We start from the raw sequence: 17,905 nt of genomic DNA, 5'->3' as shown, positions 1-17,905 counted from the left end.
AGATTAAAGAGGGATTATCTTCAGGTAATAAAGGAAATATACACTTAGATACATTTAAAATTGGAAAGGGAAAGAAAAAGAAAGAGAAAAAGAAAAAAAGAAAGAAAGAAAGCTCTAACAAAAGAGGGGGAAACCCTGTACTGTGCAAATAAGATGCATGGAGTAAGTCGTGAGTGGGAACCCTTCACCCCTGGTGGGGGAATATTCATGAAGTTATTAGCTTATATACAATTTAATAGGAATATATAATCCATGTCTTACTTTTGAGCATACAAGATTCAATCAAAATGAGAAAACCTTTATATCGGACTTCCGAAGAAAAATAAAATAAAATAAAATAAAATAAATACATGACCGTGTTTATTATATATAGAATTCCCAGTCGCGACCCCCTTTTCAGTTTTATTCACAATAGGAAAAGAAGAAGATGAAGAAAGGAAAAGGAAAATAGGATAGGAGGAGAGAGAAAGAGGGAGAGTAAGAAGGTGAGAAAAGAAGGAAACTCTTACTGGACATTTTGAGAAATATGGTAAAGGAAAGTGAATAATTAATAAATTGGGATCATTTCCAATAGCTATTGGGTGAGTATTTGGTATTAAGGTGATCAAAGGTAGACACATGTTAACCCATACCCCCAGACCTAGATCCATGTAACCCCAACTATCGAATTATCCCAATCTAGCTCTGAGATAGATGAGAAAGTTTAATTTAACAGTTTATTCAATATTTCCGAAGTATAAATGATAGAGTTGATGGCATGTTATAATTGACCACAGAGAAAAACAAGAAAAATCAAAGCAACACACATAATTGTCGAAGATTTTGACCTCCAAAGCTCTCCCAAGATGATCATTCGTTCAGGCTATTTCCGTCCTTTTTGCTTTCTTTATAGAGCCAACTTAAATTGAGTTAGTATTGACTTTTCAAGACTTTAATTGTCAACTACCATTAATTACAGTAAATCACACACATATATGTCAAAAGAATTGGTGCAATTAATACTAAACCTACATTTCACTCACACTCACATTCATACAGGAGAATGTATTCTTCAGGTTGCATTTAGTTGAATTAAACTAACCTAACAACATTTCTATAGACATTTATTACATTCCAAGAAAATTTAATTTAACAGCAAGGAGAAATTTCGATACATGAAAAAAAATAATAATAGTAAAAATAATATGCTTTATAGACATGCATAGAAATTTGTTACTTATCAACAATATCGAATAACACATTTATTTTTTACAGATACATTAAGAGTTGGACTACGTCACAAAACCAAAAAAAAATCGACTGAACGAAAGACGAAGAAAAAAATCAGAGGTCAACATTGAACATATTTAAGATTCAGTACGAACTAATACATATCAATGTGAAAGAGGAAAGAAAAATATAATTGGTTAATCATTTAAAATTAAAAAAAAACTTTGGTAGCATTTTATGGAGTCTCTATCCCAAGAGGGGAAATTTCGACAATTTTATGAGTCCTTTTCTCACGTCGATAATAACTAGTTCATCAACTCTCTTTATGCACTACGATTGGCGTCCATGAGAGTAGTTAGTCGTTTTTCTTAACTACTAGCAAAATAGTTGCTTCACATTCTATATATATTTTTCATTTCGTCACTTGACGCACTTGGTATGAAAATTCAAAATTTATCAAGATTAAAAATATCGAATCCAGTCCCAAACATTGGTAACATATTTTCATTCTACTATACGATATCTCAACGAAGCTAGGTCTTTGGACCTATCCTAGGTCCTGTATTCACATTACTAAATTATTAGTCAAATTTCAGTTCAATTTAAGATCAGTAAATTTTATTTCTGGTTTATATCGTGGAGTGAGATTCGAGTCACTGAACTGACGAATGACAAATAGTTATGTTTCTGGTCGTAGGGGAAGGATTTGGGGCACATTGTTTCATAATTCACTGATTTCGTTATGGTTTCACAAAAATAACTTTAGATACGGATTACGGTTATTTTTATGACCTGTTACTTTTTCTATTTAATGCAACATTTAACATAGTATTAAAAAATTTAATAGTTATAAACATTAATAACAAATCCGTAAGATGTTATTTATTACAAATTACGCGGTAATACTCTACAATCATAACTAGTTGGTCAGTATTGGGTGTCAAAAATCTATGGCAACCTAAAACAACCAGGGTAGATACCGAGCCTTTTACATACATATTCGCTCATATATATATTCATATTACTCAATAAATTTTATTCTAATATCAATCTTAGTATTTCGTCGACACTTAATTTTCTACGTAACTTTTTCATATTTAATAAGTATTCACATTTTCTTGGCTCAAAACAAACAAAAAACTCTGACTAACAAACATTCTTTTCTTTTAATAAGGTTGCAACATTGAAATGTATACATAAACCCGATAATCAATAATAATTCCATTTACTAAGATTCGCGTATAGAGAAATGGTTGATATTATTTAATAAGTCGACACAAGAAGTAGAAATACAGCAAGTAGAACAGGCACGTAACTTTCCAAACTATGTAAGCATACATATATAAATGTATATACAGAGAAAGAAAAAAATTAAGATTATTTAAAATTAGTGGGCCCAAACTACTAATACATACACACCATATAACCAATCAATAGAAAGAAACCAGAAATCAGTAATCAATGGGTATAGTTTGTACTATCGACGAACAATAATCAAGTTTCTGCGAATCTGAAATCGTAGTGTACCCTCTCGTCAGTCCCTCCTATGGTGGGTTGAGTATCGTGAAAAACTGTCCTGAGTTGTTCTGAAATAACGGGAAATACTTTCAAAATTTTATCTCTCGATGTCTCAGTTAGTACATACGATCGAAATAAGTGATATGAATATTGTATGCTTTCATGAAATTCAAAACCGGGGAGAGAAGGTTCAAAAAAATCCTTTAGAGAAGGAGTAGAATAAGGATAGGTAAAAAGAGAGGACACAGAACATTACAACTACGAAAGATAAGTGGTAGAATTTATGTATACAACATACTATAACCAAATATTCTCTTTTATGCCAAAAGGGGTTCGGCTTACCAAATAAATAGCCGAAAAACAAATATCTTCAACAACGAGACGAGTCTGTGCCCTCAATAAGATTTTCGGAAAGACAAAGGCTTTAGGAAAATCCCACCACTCACCGTGTCCGGTCAACGCCATTGAAGACCCCGGCCATAGCGGAAGGTTAGTGTAGATTCTTAATTTTGGGAATTTCAAAAAAATCATCCGACCTCCCAGAAAACTAAGAAAGTCCAGAATAGTAATGAAACTACAGTAAATAATAGCTAAGATATCGACAACTAGTAATTTGCCAAAATAAAAAAATAAATAAACTGAATTTTGGATCGGTGATTTCAGTGACCAAACATCACCGATGGCTACCCTGCGCAGACATGCCAAAGTCTGGGACGTCGTTAATTTCCGTCATCTAATTAAACTAAGAAAACAAACTAAAATACCTAAAAGGACTAGGGGTCGACGTCCGGGTACGCAATGGACCTAGATATGAACACTGTACAGTAAATAATGTAAGCAACGTGGAAAAAATAATCTCGGAGAGTGAGTGAATGTTAAAGGTACAAATGACCAAACCCGTACTTCCCGATGATCACAGGATTTAGCAGTTATTCTTCTTAACCCTTATCCGGGCAAGACATTTTTGTAACGTAAACGGGCAACCGGGGACTGGCAGGCCCAGTATATATTTTAAGTGCAGAACACTCAAAATTCAATGTCTGTTGCCGCATACTGTTCCGACTAAAGGTTACAATAGTCACGTGTTCAATATATAATTATGTGACAATTTGATCAAATATTTGACAGGAATTTCACTTAAGTTATACGGGGCATCCTAGGCGCCGGTTGCCCGGTTACATCAGGAAAAGATTTTCAAATAAGAAAAACCTTAGCTTTACAAACTCGATATGTTCATTATTTTAACTTCGACGAAAGATAGAATATTCAGTATTTTAGGTATTCGAAATACGTATGGTTATTGAGAAATTCTAGAAAAATGAAGCTACAGGGCCTGGGAGGCCCCGGTTGCCCGGATAAGGGTTAATTATCATTTCTGTAAACCTTCAAAAGTAATTCCTACATGATGCTAAACTATCTGATGAAATTCTTAAGAACCGAAGCTGAATATGAGATATTTAAATGTGAAGTAACATATAATTCCCAACTACACACTACTATTCAATAGCAAACTCGGTTGGATGAATATATCGATGTAGAAGTCCAAACGCAAGAGATTTTCAATAAACATATTCATATTTTCAATATATAATATACACTGGGCCTATCCGTTTAAGTACAGGTGTCCTATCATCTCATTCATTTCATATTATAATCGTATTATTACTATATCATTACATTTATTCATTATTTACTCATTTCCACGCGAAATAATATTTTACGGACACCCTATTACATACATTTACACGCAGGCCATACACATACTACATTATGCACTAATAAATCTATAATTATCACAATACGTCACGCTTAAACTACTACACGATAACATTCATCGAACCACGGACAATGTTCCAAAACACCAAATTATATTTACTTCACAGTTTTGAAAAAAAAAATTATACGTGCATTCACTGAAAGTTAAATTGTCAATGATTATTTTATTTCTGATTTGCTGATAGAACTAAAGAAACAATGGAAAATCTCTAGAGCAACGGGAAAAGAGAATTTAATATTGCATTTTGAAACCAACAGTAACATCATGTAGGCTTACTTTTATTAAGAAAATAGGCGTTCTTGATTTCAGTTGATATTTCGGTTTCTAATTGAGGTAACGAGCTGTAATTTTCAATACTACGAGATCTCATGCTATGTCATTGAAACGTACTCTCATATGAACTGAAAACCATGTCCACGGGATGTAATTTAAGAATAAGGGGACAAAATCAAACAATCTAGATCGCTAAATCATGCAATGACGTAATGTCAACAAACAATTGATTACTGAAAACGAACACGATGGCGCTGCAGTAGAGAAACAATTTACTGTGCACTAAAATATACCCTTACACTTATTAATCAGAACTCTAATATTTACTCTGATTTACTATACTTCGAGTTAGACAATTGGTACTAAATTAACGCATGTGAACACACTGTCCTTACAGTAAAATCATGCAATCACTCAGAACTACTAACTACATACACCACTATAAATACTACACATAAATACTAACTAAACAAGCACCATTTATTATAGACATGTTAAAGACAAGTACCCTCAAACACATTACTCCTTGTCGGTATTTTAAGTTGGCTCTATTGAACTTTAGGGGGGCAAAATGAGAAGACTAACCCTAGGTCCAATTGACCTGGCCAATTATTTAAAACATGCTTACTGGAGTTTGAAGCCCTGGGGGCACCTTAACAAAGTTTATTGAGGGACCTTTCCCCTGAGAGGGGAAAAGGCCCTAAAATTAACAATAACTAACCCATCCCCCGCTAGAACTAGTTCAATTCGGAAAAAATGAATAGGAGTAATTTTAGTTAAATTAAGCTGCCATTCTGCTGATTAATGTTACAGCTATGAAACCTACTATTTATATGCAGTTATTGATTAATTTTTTTAAAAAATCACATTTACTATATACACAAATAGAATGTACGAAACCAGGTCGTATTTCACCTAATCATTAACTGATTCTTTATGATTTTTAAAAAAAAGGAAAATAAAATCACGCTTCCATTCGGTTTGTTCTAAAATGATAGCATCATGGCGTCCTGTAAACAGAAATCCGAAATTTGATATTTCTCCTTGGTTTTACAGTTCTTTCAACAAAAGTATAGGTTTTCTGGCTCCTAAATGATCATATGGCATTTACTACGGCATTTAATCTGATTTTTACCTGATTTTCACTCCTAATTTAAGTCCTTACCAGCAAATAGATGGCAATCAATTTTACATGTTGTACTCACATACTCTTCCACGGTAGGAATGATAATATTGCGCCGAAAACGACAGGGATATGAGGATTTCTGCAATCAGGGCGAAATCTTTCAGCCGCAGAAATTACAAAGCAAATAGAAATTGGTGAAATCCAGATATAACCGGATCTGAAAGTGACTATGGACTAGTGAGAGGGGGTGAGGGAAAGTTTTGTTACCTGGCCAAATTCTACATTGGTCTGAAATTAAGAAAATTTATATCCAATGGCGGAACTATGTTTCGGTATGACGACAGAATGGTAACCCTTGTAACTATTCAACTTGTATATGGGAAAATGGGATTTACAATTAATCAAAATATAAATAAATATTTTATTCCGTGAAAATATGATTCCTAATGAGACCTTTCGATTCATTACATTAATTTGAAGTAAAGAGAATAAATAAATCGTGTAATTAAATCGAAATCGAATTTTAAAAAATTTCGCTAGGTACAGGGTGAGAAAAAAAGTTGCCATTGCTCTCAACTGTAATGGTACATTACAAACTTCCTTTAACGTTAGAAAAAACTAAATCCAAGGTTTTCCATTACTATTTCTCACTCTATTAAATGATTGTAAATTAACTACTCTCAAGAAGTTGATCAATGGAACACATGAGGAGACGTACTCCAGATGCGCATGAATCATAAAACAATTGACAAAAGCATTGTTTGAGTATTGGAAAACATACTATAACAAATGATTTATAACTTGTGAACAGTATGGGGGCGCATTGCAGAGCTTGATTCGTTGTTAGTGGTGATTACAGAGACATATAAAGACGACTATTTGCTCCTCAACGTCAGGGGGCATCATGAGTCACAGTGTTTTCACAGTGAATTATTGCCTCGGTGAAAAAGTGCCATTTTTGTTTTACTATTCAAGTGTTTCTTTTCGCTGTTATGTGTATCATACTATAGCACGATGTTCGACGTATCGTTCAAGTTTGACCGATCCGTGTTATCTCTCAGTGACACAGCATGCAAAATTTACTTTCGTCCTTAAGTTTTGAACACCAGAATAATATTTATATAATGAAGGATGTTTATAGAAGAAAGCAGGATTGCAGAAACTATATGTTCTAGCATTTGGGCATAACACAATGTTGATATATTAAAGTGAGAAAGAGTTTATACATATATCGGATTTGGTTAAATGCAAGTAAACACTATCTTCAAACATCATCCTCAGGTTACATAACACGTAAGATAATACAAAAGCTAGATCTTAAGTGATACAGGGTTAATTACCTATTTAAATTAGCCTCTTTACTACATCTTTCAAGTTGTTTGTAAAATAATTACTATATCCTTCAGTTATATAATACATAAGAAAACTATGAAAATACTAGAAGTGAATAACAAGAGACAAATAAACAAAACGACTATAAAAAGAAATTCTGTGAATATGAAATGATTCAATGATAGCCCTAAAGCTTCCAAATTGTGCATTAGTTTTCACTTTCAAGAATAAAAATTACTAACAAAATTTTAAATAGTGATAGATACTCTTATAATGATATCATTCGCAAATTGGACATTGTTATTATTGATCCTTCTCTGCAATTAGTGCTCATAATTTATCACAGTAAATATATTGATCACCATTAATAGCATTACTTGAACTACCATTTCTAACGTCGTCGACGAATGTAGGTCTACTCACTGACTCTTCGATGTTAATGTTTTATTTGTCAGGTTGTAATTATTTTTTTGATGTTATTTAGGTAGACTTCGAAAGTGTACACTTACACAACTAGTAAGAAAGTTGCTGTTTGATATGATGGATACTCCTAAATCGCTCTAAATTTACGTAGGGCAGTGCATAGCGTTTTAGCTCGTGCTCTATGTTGAGTGAATGTGTTTCGGTTCCTTCCTTGTTGTCACGACAGGTGATTTCCAATTCCTATTGTTGTGTTCTTTTCTCCGCTCTGTAACTGTCAAAGCAGTGCAAATATCAGAATTTAAGAGTTTTTTTCATCAAAGAGAATAGGACGGAAAGAATATATTCTAGTTATTTTGAATCCACTAATACCGCTTTTAAGAGTCCAGTGTAATTATGTGTTTTTTCTTTAAAGAAGTGTGGGCTCAATAAGATTACTGTGAGCAACCAAATGTATATGCACATACTTATATAATATATCTTGAGAGAATACATATTAATAACATTTTATTATTACAGGAGCAGTGAGGACTAAATAAAATATAATGACAGGAAAATTTCCACCTAATAAAACAATTTCTAAATTCCAAGTATGGAATCTTGTACTGAAAAGAGAAAGAGGAAAAGTTTGCAAAGACCATGTATAACCATGTATAACTTGAGAATTTCAAAATTTAGATATTTTTAACATTCTGGTGCAATTAATCAAAGACTAAAATTATTCTGATAGATATAAAATATGTGACAATCGAAATTACTACTACTACTACTACTACTACAAATAATAATAATAATAATAATAATAATAATAATAATAATAATAATAATAATAATAATAATAATAATAATAATAGAAGTAGTAAAGCAGAAGCTGTCCCATGACTCGATAAGATATCTTAGAAAATATTACTCTGTATTAGTGAGTTGTAAGTTGTATATTTCATATAAAAAATGAGTTTAATATTTGTCATTGAGAGTTTTTATCCTGAAAACATTGAATTAATTGACACACTAAATCACACAGTTGAAACACCATAAAATAGGCCTATTACGAAATATTTACCTGAAGCTAAAAGTTGCATATTCCTATCTGTAATGGTTCTACGGCACGTACCTACAAAGAGATAAAAATGACAAAATTATTTCTAGGAGAAACTATGCTTCGAATTATAAAAATATGAATATCTAGCTATTATTCACACAGAAAGTTTTTAGTTTTATATAAGAGTAGTTTTAAAAGTGTGCTTACTCTATGAAAATCATCCTGCCACCATCAATTATGCTCAATCGGAAGAATAATATTATCATCAATCACCTGACATGCAGTTTTCAATGGACCAAACTTCCTGGAACACAGTCAAAGGATCAATTCCTTTTCTCCCAGAAGTTTTCCCACAGGCTCTGAGGAGAATATTGCACACTTCTGGTCATTCAAACCTGGATGGGGAGAGAAAAACTAAGTCTGAAGAAAAATGCCCTAAGTCCTTACGTTTTTCAGATCTGTGCTTAGAGAAAAATCTACATTCCGTCCATTCTACTACAAAGAGACATGACCTTTTGGAGCAAAGATATTGACTATATGGACGTTGTAGTCAAATACTTCATATCCGATAAGATCATAAAATATGAGAAAAGAAGGCAAATGAAATCAAAATCTGGGTTAGCGGGTGATACAGAATTCATGCTTGTACGGGGTGTAAATACCAAAGCAATAGTTTACACAGAAATGCAACTGTGTATATTAAAAATTGTTAGTTTCGGAATATATAACTTTAGTTTGAAAATTAAAAGAAAAAAACACGTTTAGCAGCTATATTAAGTTCCGTGCTACGATGTAGAACGAGGTCCATTTCACTTTATTTAGTTGGATAATATAAGATATACATACGAATTGTATATTTCTTACATGTTATCTAAATGTAAAACCAAAAGCGAAATTATTTTTAAGAATGGTTTTCACTAAAATGCAAATGCTTTCAAGGTATCATTTTTTACTCTCAATAACTTAGTTATTTTATACCGTTTTCATTCTACAGACTTTACCATTATTCTCTCAGTTTCATTGAGATTTAGCAATAAATGATTAAAATGATGTTCGAGAAATAAATATTTTAAAATCTATCACTTTTCTCGCTACTAATTTTAAATATGGGTGACATTAAGTGATATTACATGTTTTCCTTTTATATATACTACATGATTTATTTTTTTAAATGATACGAAGACGCATCAAAAAGTTCGAGCAATCATCTACAATAAATCTGTCCTGGATAACTCTGACACTATAATAATATTTATCCCTCTCTCCGTAGTCACCGTGCCTAGCGACACATATTTGCCAGGGGTTCTTCACTTTACGTTAGTCTGTTTTGTAAATCTCTGCAGTTTGGCTTTGAAACCACTGTTCAGCCTCAGAAATAACGTCATCACTACTGTCAAAATCCTCTCATTCTTCTGAGTGAATCCTCTGAGTGAATGCTTCAATTCTGGGAAGAGAAAGTAACTTGGTGCTATATCCGGTGAATATGGAGTAGGGGAATATTACATATCCTAATTCCACTGCCTTCATAATGGATGCATGGGCGTAATGAACTGGTGCATTGTCTACCAACAGCAACACTCCTATTGTCATCAGTCCACGACGTCTGTTCTTAAGTTTCTCTCGTACCTTAGTCAGGAGATAGAAATAATAGATACTAGTAAAAGTTTACTCTGTGGTAGGTTATCTGCTCTTTCGGCCTCTTCACAGTCCAGAAAACGGAAAGCATTATCTTGGGGCAGACTTCTGCACTTGTGATGTTATAGAAGTTGGTAGGAGCAGTATTTCCATCGTTCAATTATTGCCTTTGTTTCTGGGTCTTAAATATAAAGCCAACTTTCATCTATTGTCAGTAATCTGCAGAAAAAGTTATCTTTATCCATCTCACAGCGATGTAACATTTCTCTTGCAGCGTCCTCGTGATTTCTCTTGTTGAAAGGTGTGAGCAGTAGTAACAACTACCGTGGTGACACTTTCTGAAGATGCACCTGGTTACGAATGATATTCTTGGCAGACTAACAACTCATACCTATTACACACATAACACTTTCAATGCTTATCCTTGTGCCTTCCATTATAGTCTTCTCAATTTTCTTCACCAAGGCGGTATCATTAGTACAAGATGGTCTTCCAGATTTAGAGGCGTCCGCAGTGTCATCTATCGAGTTTGGCATTGTCCTTTCTACTTGGATACCATCTAACAGTGTGGGCTTTCATCCACATAGACTTAATTCATTTTCCGTACATCTGATTTGCTGATTTGCCCTAAAGATAAAAGAACTTAATGACGATCGTTGACTCAAGCTTGTCAATCGTCGCACTTTCAATGATTTACCTACAAACGGAAAGAAAGAGTTGTTATAACTAGTCAAGAATTTGCATACAAGCACCTAACTACAAAATGCATGGTCGCAGTTTGTTACTTTCTAGGTAATTGCAAGAACATATTGATATCTCCTCGCAAAGATTTGGTTGGTAGTTTTGGTGATACATGAATTCAAAGCCAAGCCTACGCATTGCTTCTAGCCGCCATGTTGAATGATTACCATTTATGACACCCCAATGTCACAAAGATGACACAAAGAAATATTTGCAGACAACAATGCAAGATTAACCTAAAGTTTGGCCTTCTACCACTTTACTACATACGTCACATACTTCCAAAAGGGTTCGTCATCTTATACTAAATCACCTATTTCGCTCGATAGAGGGGGAGGATACATATGTGTATAGTAAGAAATGTCCACCTAAATATCCACTTTATTTGTATCTAATTTCCTTTTCTTGGGTACAACAACAATTAACATGTGGCAAGTTTAATTTGTTTACTACTTAATTTGCTTATTTGATAATGTAATTTTATTAATTCTTAGCCTACTGTGAAATTTGAACCTTATGAACTTCAATTCGAATCCAAGCCATATCTCCTGCTCAGATCAATCTTTTTGAATATAAATATTCGTGCACGTATTTCCACATATTTCTTTAAAATGCTTATTTTATAACGATTTAATTTCAATACAATATTAATTAGAACATTATAACAGTTACGTTTGGATGTTATTTACATGTACGAAATCAACAACTTAGGTAAAGAGAAATCAGAGGATTTAAAATCAGAAATCTAAAAACAAAGCATTGATATTTGTGTTGAGATATTAACTGTCAGGTACACCATAAAATTCTCTACTTGATAGATCGCTGTCCATTCCACAATTTCAAGATTTCATTAGTGACTTTCTTACTCAATCAAAGACAAGTGAAATGTGAATGTTTCCATAGAAAATAATAACAAAAATAAACGTTAATGACAGGGTCGTGATGACAAAGAAAGAGTTGAGAATTAAAACCTCTTAAGCTCGCAATAGTGGTTAGCGCTTCACTCAATAATTAATGTACACATTTGTTAATCGTTTCTGTAGGAAGATATACAGGACGTATAAAAATTCTGGGACCATAGTCCTACTCCGTTATAAGTGAAGACACGACAAAATGGAAAGAGAGGAAAGTAATTGGAAATGGAAGATTTTCGATCTAAAATGATATCTTTTTTTCAGTCGCAGCATCTGTTTGGGCTTCACACTGGTTGGGTACCCTCTGCTAAATGAGAAAGCAACGTTGCGAAATCAGCAGACCCCCTTAAGAAGCCCCATCACGCTAATTTTAAGTAATTATGTGATATCTTCAAGTAGGTAAAAAATAACACAAAAAGTAGAACAAGAGCTCGCTAGACAATATTATTTTACATGGATACTGTTATCACGAATCACTTATTTGCTTTCGATTTCCAGACATTTAGAAAATAGGTATTTATTTTCGCATTTTTAAATGGCTGCAAACGGAAAGCTACTAGGTGACTCGTGATAATGGTACCTTATGCAAAATAACATTGTCTAGCGCGCTCTTGTTCCACATTTCTATTATGTTTTATCTATTTGAAGATATCGTATAATTACTGTAAAATTAGCAGTATTTTAATTTCGCAGTGATTAGGGCTCTTAATCCCTCACCATACGAACAATATAACATTGTACAGAAATGGATTTTAAGTGTTCTTAATTCCCTTACCTAACAATGTACACTATATCGAAAATGATTGTCGTATATATATAAAACTGTCTTCTTATAAAAATATAATTTGATAATGTTTTTCCAGTGTACTATTAATACTGATACTATGTGTATAATCAGGAAATTTATATTTGTGGTAAATTTCATAGGAAAAGTATTATAAATATGAAAATTAGAATGTGTAAGACAAAATGTTGCTAAATGGACAAGAAAGTTTTATTTTCTTTTTATTGTTGTTACTTACTGCTCTTTCGACAAGAAATTTGCCACATACATGTCTTTGTCGATTATACACATATTAACATTATAAAAAATAACGGGAGAATTCGTTATCAAATTATAGTCCTACAACAACATATTTATAGACTTCCGACAATAATTTTGGACATGAGTGTACATGTTGTTTGTGCCACTGTGTTCCGCTAATAATCTGCTGATCTGGAAGAGTTACTTTTCTCATTTAAGCATACGCGTTGATGGGGATTTCCCTTTTCGAGGAAGCTATATTTGTGTTTGAAAACAGCTTAATTTATGCTGGGAGTGTGGTGCTCTCTAGTTTATTGTGATTACTTCTGTGCGAACATAACATCATCAGCTCTTTTGTGAGTTGTCGTTGTGGAAATCATACTTTTGCGGGAGAAAGCCTTCGTAGCGTGTGCAGTCGTGGATCTAGAAGGTAAAAACTGTTGGGAGGCAGCCAAATCACAAACTATGATAGGTACATCATGAGGTTACTAGAAACTTGAAAAATATATAAATAATAGCTTCAATTATTTTTGCTACTCAAGAAACTGGGGAGTCTAAGGTCCCCGGCTCCCAACTAGATCCATCACTGGGCGTCTGAATTTATTCATATTTTTCAATAACATACTATACTTTTCTTATATATAATTGTGATTACGATTTAGCACGAGGAAGAATAAAGACATGTTTTAGAAAATATTGAAAAATGGTGTTGTTGGTTATGAGCATAGGACACTTCTGAAATATGGATAATAGCCGTCACTGTATGTGGTACCATTTAAAAAGAAAAAAAAAACATGAATTTGTTACAATTTCAACAACTTCAGATAAGGTTTTCGCCGCGCCTACAATAAAAATTGAGAAACATTTTTACATTGTTAAGAAATAAATGCATAAATGTATATTTAGCAAAAATAACTAATCAAATTATGTTTAAAGTTAAAATTTATGTCCAATTATTCTCAGATTGAGGGAATCGCCGTATCGCGTGTGGATTAGATGGAAACAGGATCTGTGTTTGAGTATGGGTGGTTTGCCAGTGTGGAGCCCAAACGGTTGGAGCTATAGGATATATCTCATCACTATAGATTGTAAACCACTTATTTCGAAAATTATACTTATTTTCCGTTTTCTCATATCATTACTCATAATGGACTTCACCGATGATCCCGAACTTTTGATACACCCGGTATTATGACTTGAAGTATAACCATCGTAACTGCAAATGATCATTTCTGGTAATAATAATAAAAAAAGTGAGGTCCCTGGGTCGATGCCAGCCCATGCCACCTTTTGGTAAACAAAAATCGTGTACGTGAGTTTGCTCGGTCTTCTCCCATTTCCTCCCACAACTTCATTCCACTATCATCTATCTCATTATAATTATTTCCCTTAGCCTCATGGCATGAAAGTGAAAAAATAAAGAAAAAAATATTTAAAAATAATGATGAGATCTTTGATGTTGGAAGACTAAACAAAAAGACAATATATCGCATTACTATTAGTAATTTCCTTCGAGTTTCAACAGACAATGGCAACAGAATACAGTATTCGAACGTTATTTTGCAAATGTATAGTAAGGTCACTCTTGGTATCAGTGAGAAGCAATGTACACTACGGCAACGCAAGTGAAATAAACGGTCTTTCCTAATAAGATAGTGAAATCGGCCCTTGATCCAAATTGGGTCGCTATTGATCCAAAATGTTACGCTTGACCTAAATCTATCTCAAAAATTTTTTTGACCCCCACCCCTCCCCTCACCGAATTATCGTATCATATATGCTCAAAATGGAATATTTTTAAATTTTGGCGGGGGTGATCGAAATATTTTGAAAGTTTCACAGATTGTAGGTACTATTTAGATGTAAATGTGCATTTTTTTCAAAAGGTAACAATGCCATCAAAGTGAATACATGTAACATACTTTTACCGTGTGACTGATTCTGAATGTAAGCTATAGATTTCAAGCAATATACAGTTGTGTACAAGTACTAAATTAAAAATCATATAACTGTTTCCAACCACATTTTGTATTGGTAAATACATGATATTCTGGATTAGAAGTTTCCCTCTTAAGCTAGGGAAAATATAACTCTGTTAGGAATCATTCTCTTCATTTTACCATTATATACAGGGTGGTTGTAAATTCAATACCTATATTTAATTTAGATTATCCTAGCAACTAGCATCAACTCTTGCTCGCATGTAGTACTGTTTACTAGTGAGGCTTACCATTTATATTTTCTGAAATTGATCCAGTGAAAATCTCAAAATGGCTGGTGTATAGAACTAGAAGACAGAGCTAAGATTGCTACCAGGTATTAAGTTTGGAGGTCGGTGGTGCAAGTGCCGAGATGATGGGAAGCAAAAGCAAGATAGGGATGGAACTTTTATTCTTAAGACAATAAAAAAACTGTCATGATAAAAAAACATTACAACTGGTAGTTCCGCCCTACTATGGAATTCTAGTGAGAGTATGGATTGAACACAATATTCCTGGAGAATGGATTGGACCTGGGGAACGACAAAATGGCCTGCACGCAGCCACGATCTAACCCGATGGACTTCTTCTTTCGGTTAGGGCTGAAGAATAAGTTTCCAAGTTAAAACCAAGGGTTACTAACAGTATTCAGCAAAATATCCGTGAAGTGTTTTCAAATGCACCAGTTAAGATGCTAAGAAGAACCATGAATTTTGTTTCTAAAAGATTCCAGAAGTGTGTGGAAAATACGGGTGCATATGTTGAAATGTAACTTATTAACCAAATGGTACAGCCTAAGGACGTATTCCATTCAAACAAAATTATAATAGGTTGCCTATGTTTTGAAATATTCCTTGTTACAAATAGGTAGTGACTTTCCAACCACCCTGTATTTTCGTAAATGTATTTATTTTGTTTATTTTTCTCTTGTTTTATCTTCAAGGGATAAACGTGCTTAATGTTCATCTTCTTGTAACCACTAAATATCTTTTAGTCTTTCTTTGTTTCTGGAAATACCTATGAATTACTTTTAACGAATAGATTCAAGATATTTATTTAATAAATATTTTTGTTCTACGTAAACCAAGGATTTAACTTAAACAACTACGTAGAGGTGGGATTTGTTCATTAAAGTTCTGATTCTTGAAAATAAATTCATCAAACACTTAAACATAGGTTGTATTAGAAACAATTGACCTTTTACGCTAATCATATTTGTATAATTAATTTTGAAGCTTCTGAATTGAGCAAAGAACATAAAGATATATCTGACTACTTTCTTCCTAGTTCTAACTCTGAAGAGTGGCGCTGTGAATTTCTACCACTCATTCCCAATAGAAGGTTTATCCATTCGTGCTTTCTCTATTTCAATATGACAGGTAATTATTTGAATTGAGAATTTACTTTGGTACTATATGTGAAGATATTTTAGAGTGGCACCGCAGTATGAGTGAGATTAGTAAACTACATTTTGTTTTAAATTTTGAAAGTGAAAAAGCAACATCTATAATCATATCGAAGTGAGTATCCGAAGATATTTACATTTAAAAAAAGAATTGAAATCTTGTTTCTCCGAAGGAAGGAACAGCTTTTTGAACATGGATCAATTTTGAACTGGTTGAAATGAAATTCATTTTAGGAAAACAATCCGTAGCGACTTCTGGAGAGGTTGATTACCATTGTCCGCCTGACACAAGTAATTTTCTTAAATATCTTTCATAGCTTCATATGGTTGGTCATACTTGAGGCATTAAATTTTATTTCTTGTCTTTTCTTAAATAAATCTGTTTAAAAACAAATGTATTTTTTAAGTTGTAGTGAAGAGATGGGAATTTGCGTTACAATATATCGCAATAAGTTATTACGGTAATCTAGCCAATAACATAGAAAAACAGAGTGGGCTCATCAAAAATATATCTATATAAAAGTTTCAATCACAAGATTCACTTATAATTGATGATTGCTTCTGATACTGTCTTCTATTCTTCATGTTCACCACTTCAAAGAACCTTGTTGCAACATCTTAGTACTTCGTAGTACGAGGGATGGTAACAATGTAAGGTTACAAAACCAGCAGTAAAACGTTTATATATATTATTTCATACAACCAATACAACCAACAGATAGTGCAGGTACATTAGGTTATTTTCCGACATGTTCTCCATATCGGTTGATGCATTTGCAAAATGGGATTGTAACAGCCAAGGTGGGTAATGTTACCATTACCTTCCCTTCCCAAAAAAAACTAAATCTTTGAAAATCAGGAAAGAAAGTTTTACGTTCCCTTCCCTCTACTCAAACAAGTAGCCCCTCCGAGAAGAGTTTCCCGGCCAGGTATGTGGTTCACAATGCCGCTTAGCGCACGTAAAAATGCAGGCTACTGAAAAAGAGGGGTAAGCTAAAGCTCAACAAATAATAATACGTCTCCAAAGTTTGCAGGAACCTGATAACTCTACTTGGTAAACAACACAAAAAGAATTCAGATAACATTAACAAATTTTATTTTTAATAAAACAAAAAAATATACGTAATGTTGAATAGAACAACGAATTTGTGAAGTTCGAAAAAGTTTTGTCCGATTTTGAAAAATATTTTCAACCACTAGTAGATTTAAATAAATTCGATTCATGCAAAAACCATAAGAAATTTATAATTACTGAAAAATTCATCAGGCACATGTTGTATGAAATAAAATTCCAAAATGGATCCTGCCTTACGACAAGACATATTCAGCGTAAACCATATTTGAAATATGATTATTTATATCACAGGACTTCAATAACAATATTTGAACTGATGGTCCAATTAGAATATTTAACATTTGTCTATCTACATATTTTTTATATACTCACGGAAAACCCAGTATATGATTTTAAATTCACAAATAAATTATACTATACACAATATTAAATATG

General features: G+C 33.1%; 1 protein-coding gene across 16 annotated transcripts in view; it reads right to left on the bottom strand.

The window, feature by feature from the left end:
* LOC145664570 (uncharacterized) overlaps positions 1–17,905 on the bottom strand; it is a 341,481-nt gene that overhangs the window by 44,936 nt on the left and 278,640 nt on the right. For 4 of the 16 annotated variants that reach the window (XM_081731472.1, XM_081731375.1, XM_081731442.1 and 1 more), the window contains 2 exons: positions 8,905–9,092; positions 8,719–8,769 (listed from right to left, as the gene is read on the bottom strand). The exons of 2 other annotated variants lie outside the window; for them this stretch is intronic. Coding sequence is in view for 9 of the 14 variants with exons in the window: in XM_081731375.1 (XP_081587501.1) it covers positions 9,013–9,092 (80 nt within the window). In the remaining 5 variants the exon portion in view is untranslated. Of the gene's footprint in view, positions 1–6,476; positions 7,930–8,718; positions 8,770–8,904; positions 9,093–17,905 lie in introns of those variants that run through there. 10 more of the 16 variants (XM_081731419.1, XM_081731451.1, XM_081731358.1 and 7 more) reach the window with 6 other exon arrangements.

The sequence above is a fragment of the Thermobia domestica genome, chromosome 1 (assembly GCF_964235325.1).
Source record: "Thermobia domestica chromosome 1, izTheDome1.hap1.1, whole genome shotgun sequence".
NCBI lineage: Eukaryota > Metazoa > Arthropoda > Insecta > Zygentoma > Lepismatidae > Thermobia > Thermobia domestica.
This window is presented reverse-complemented; position numbering and strand designations above follow the sequence as displayed.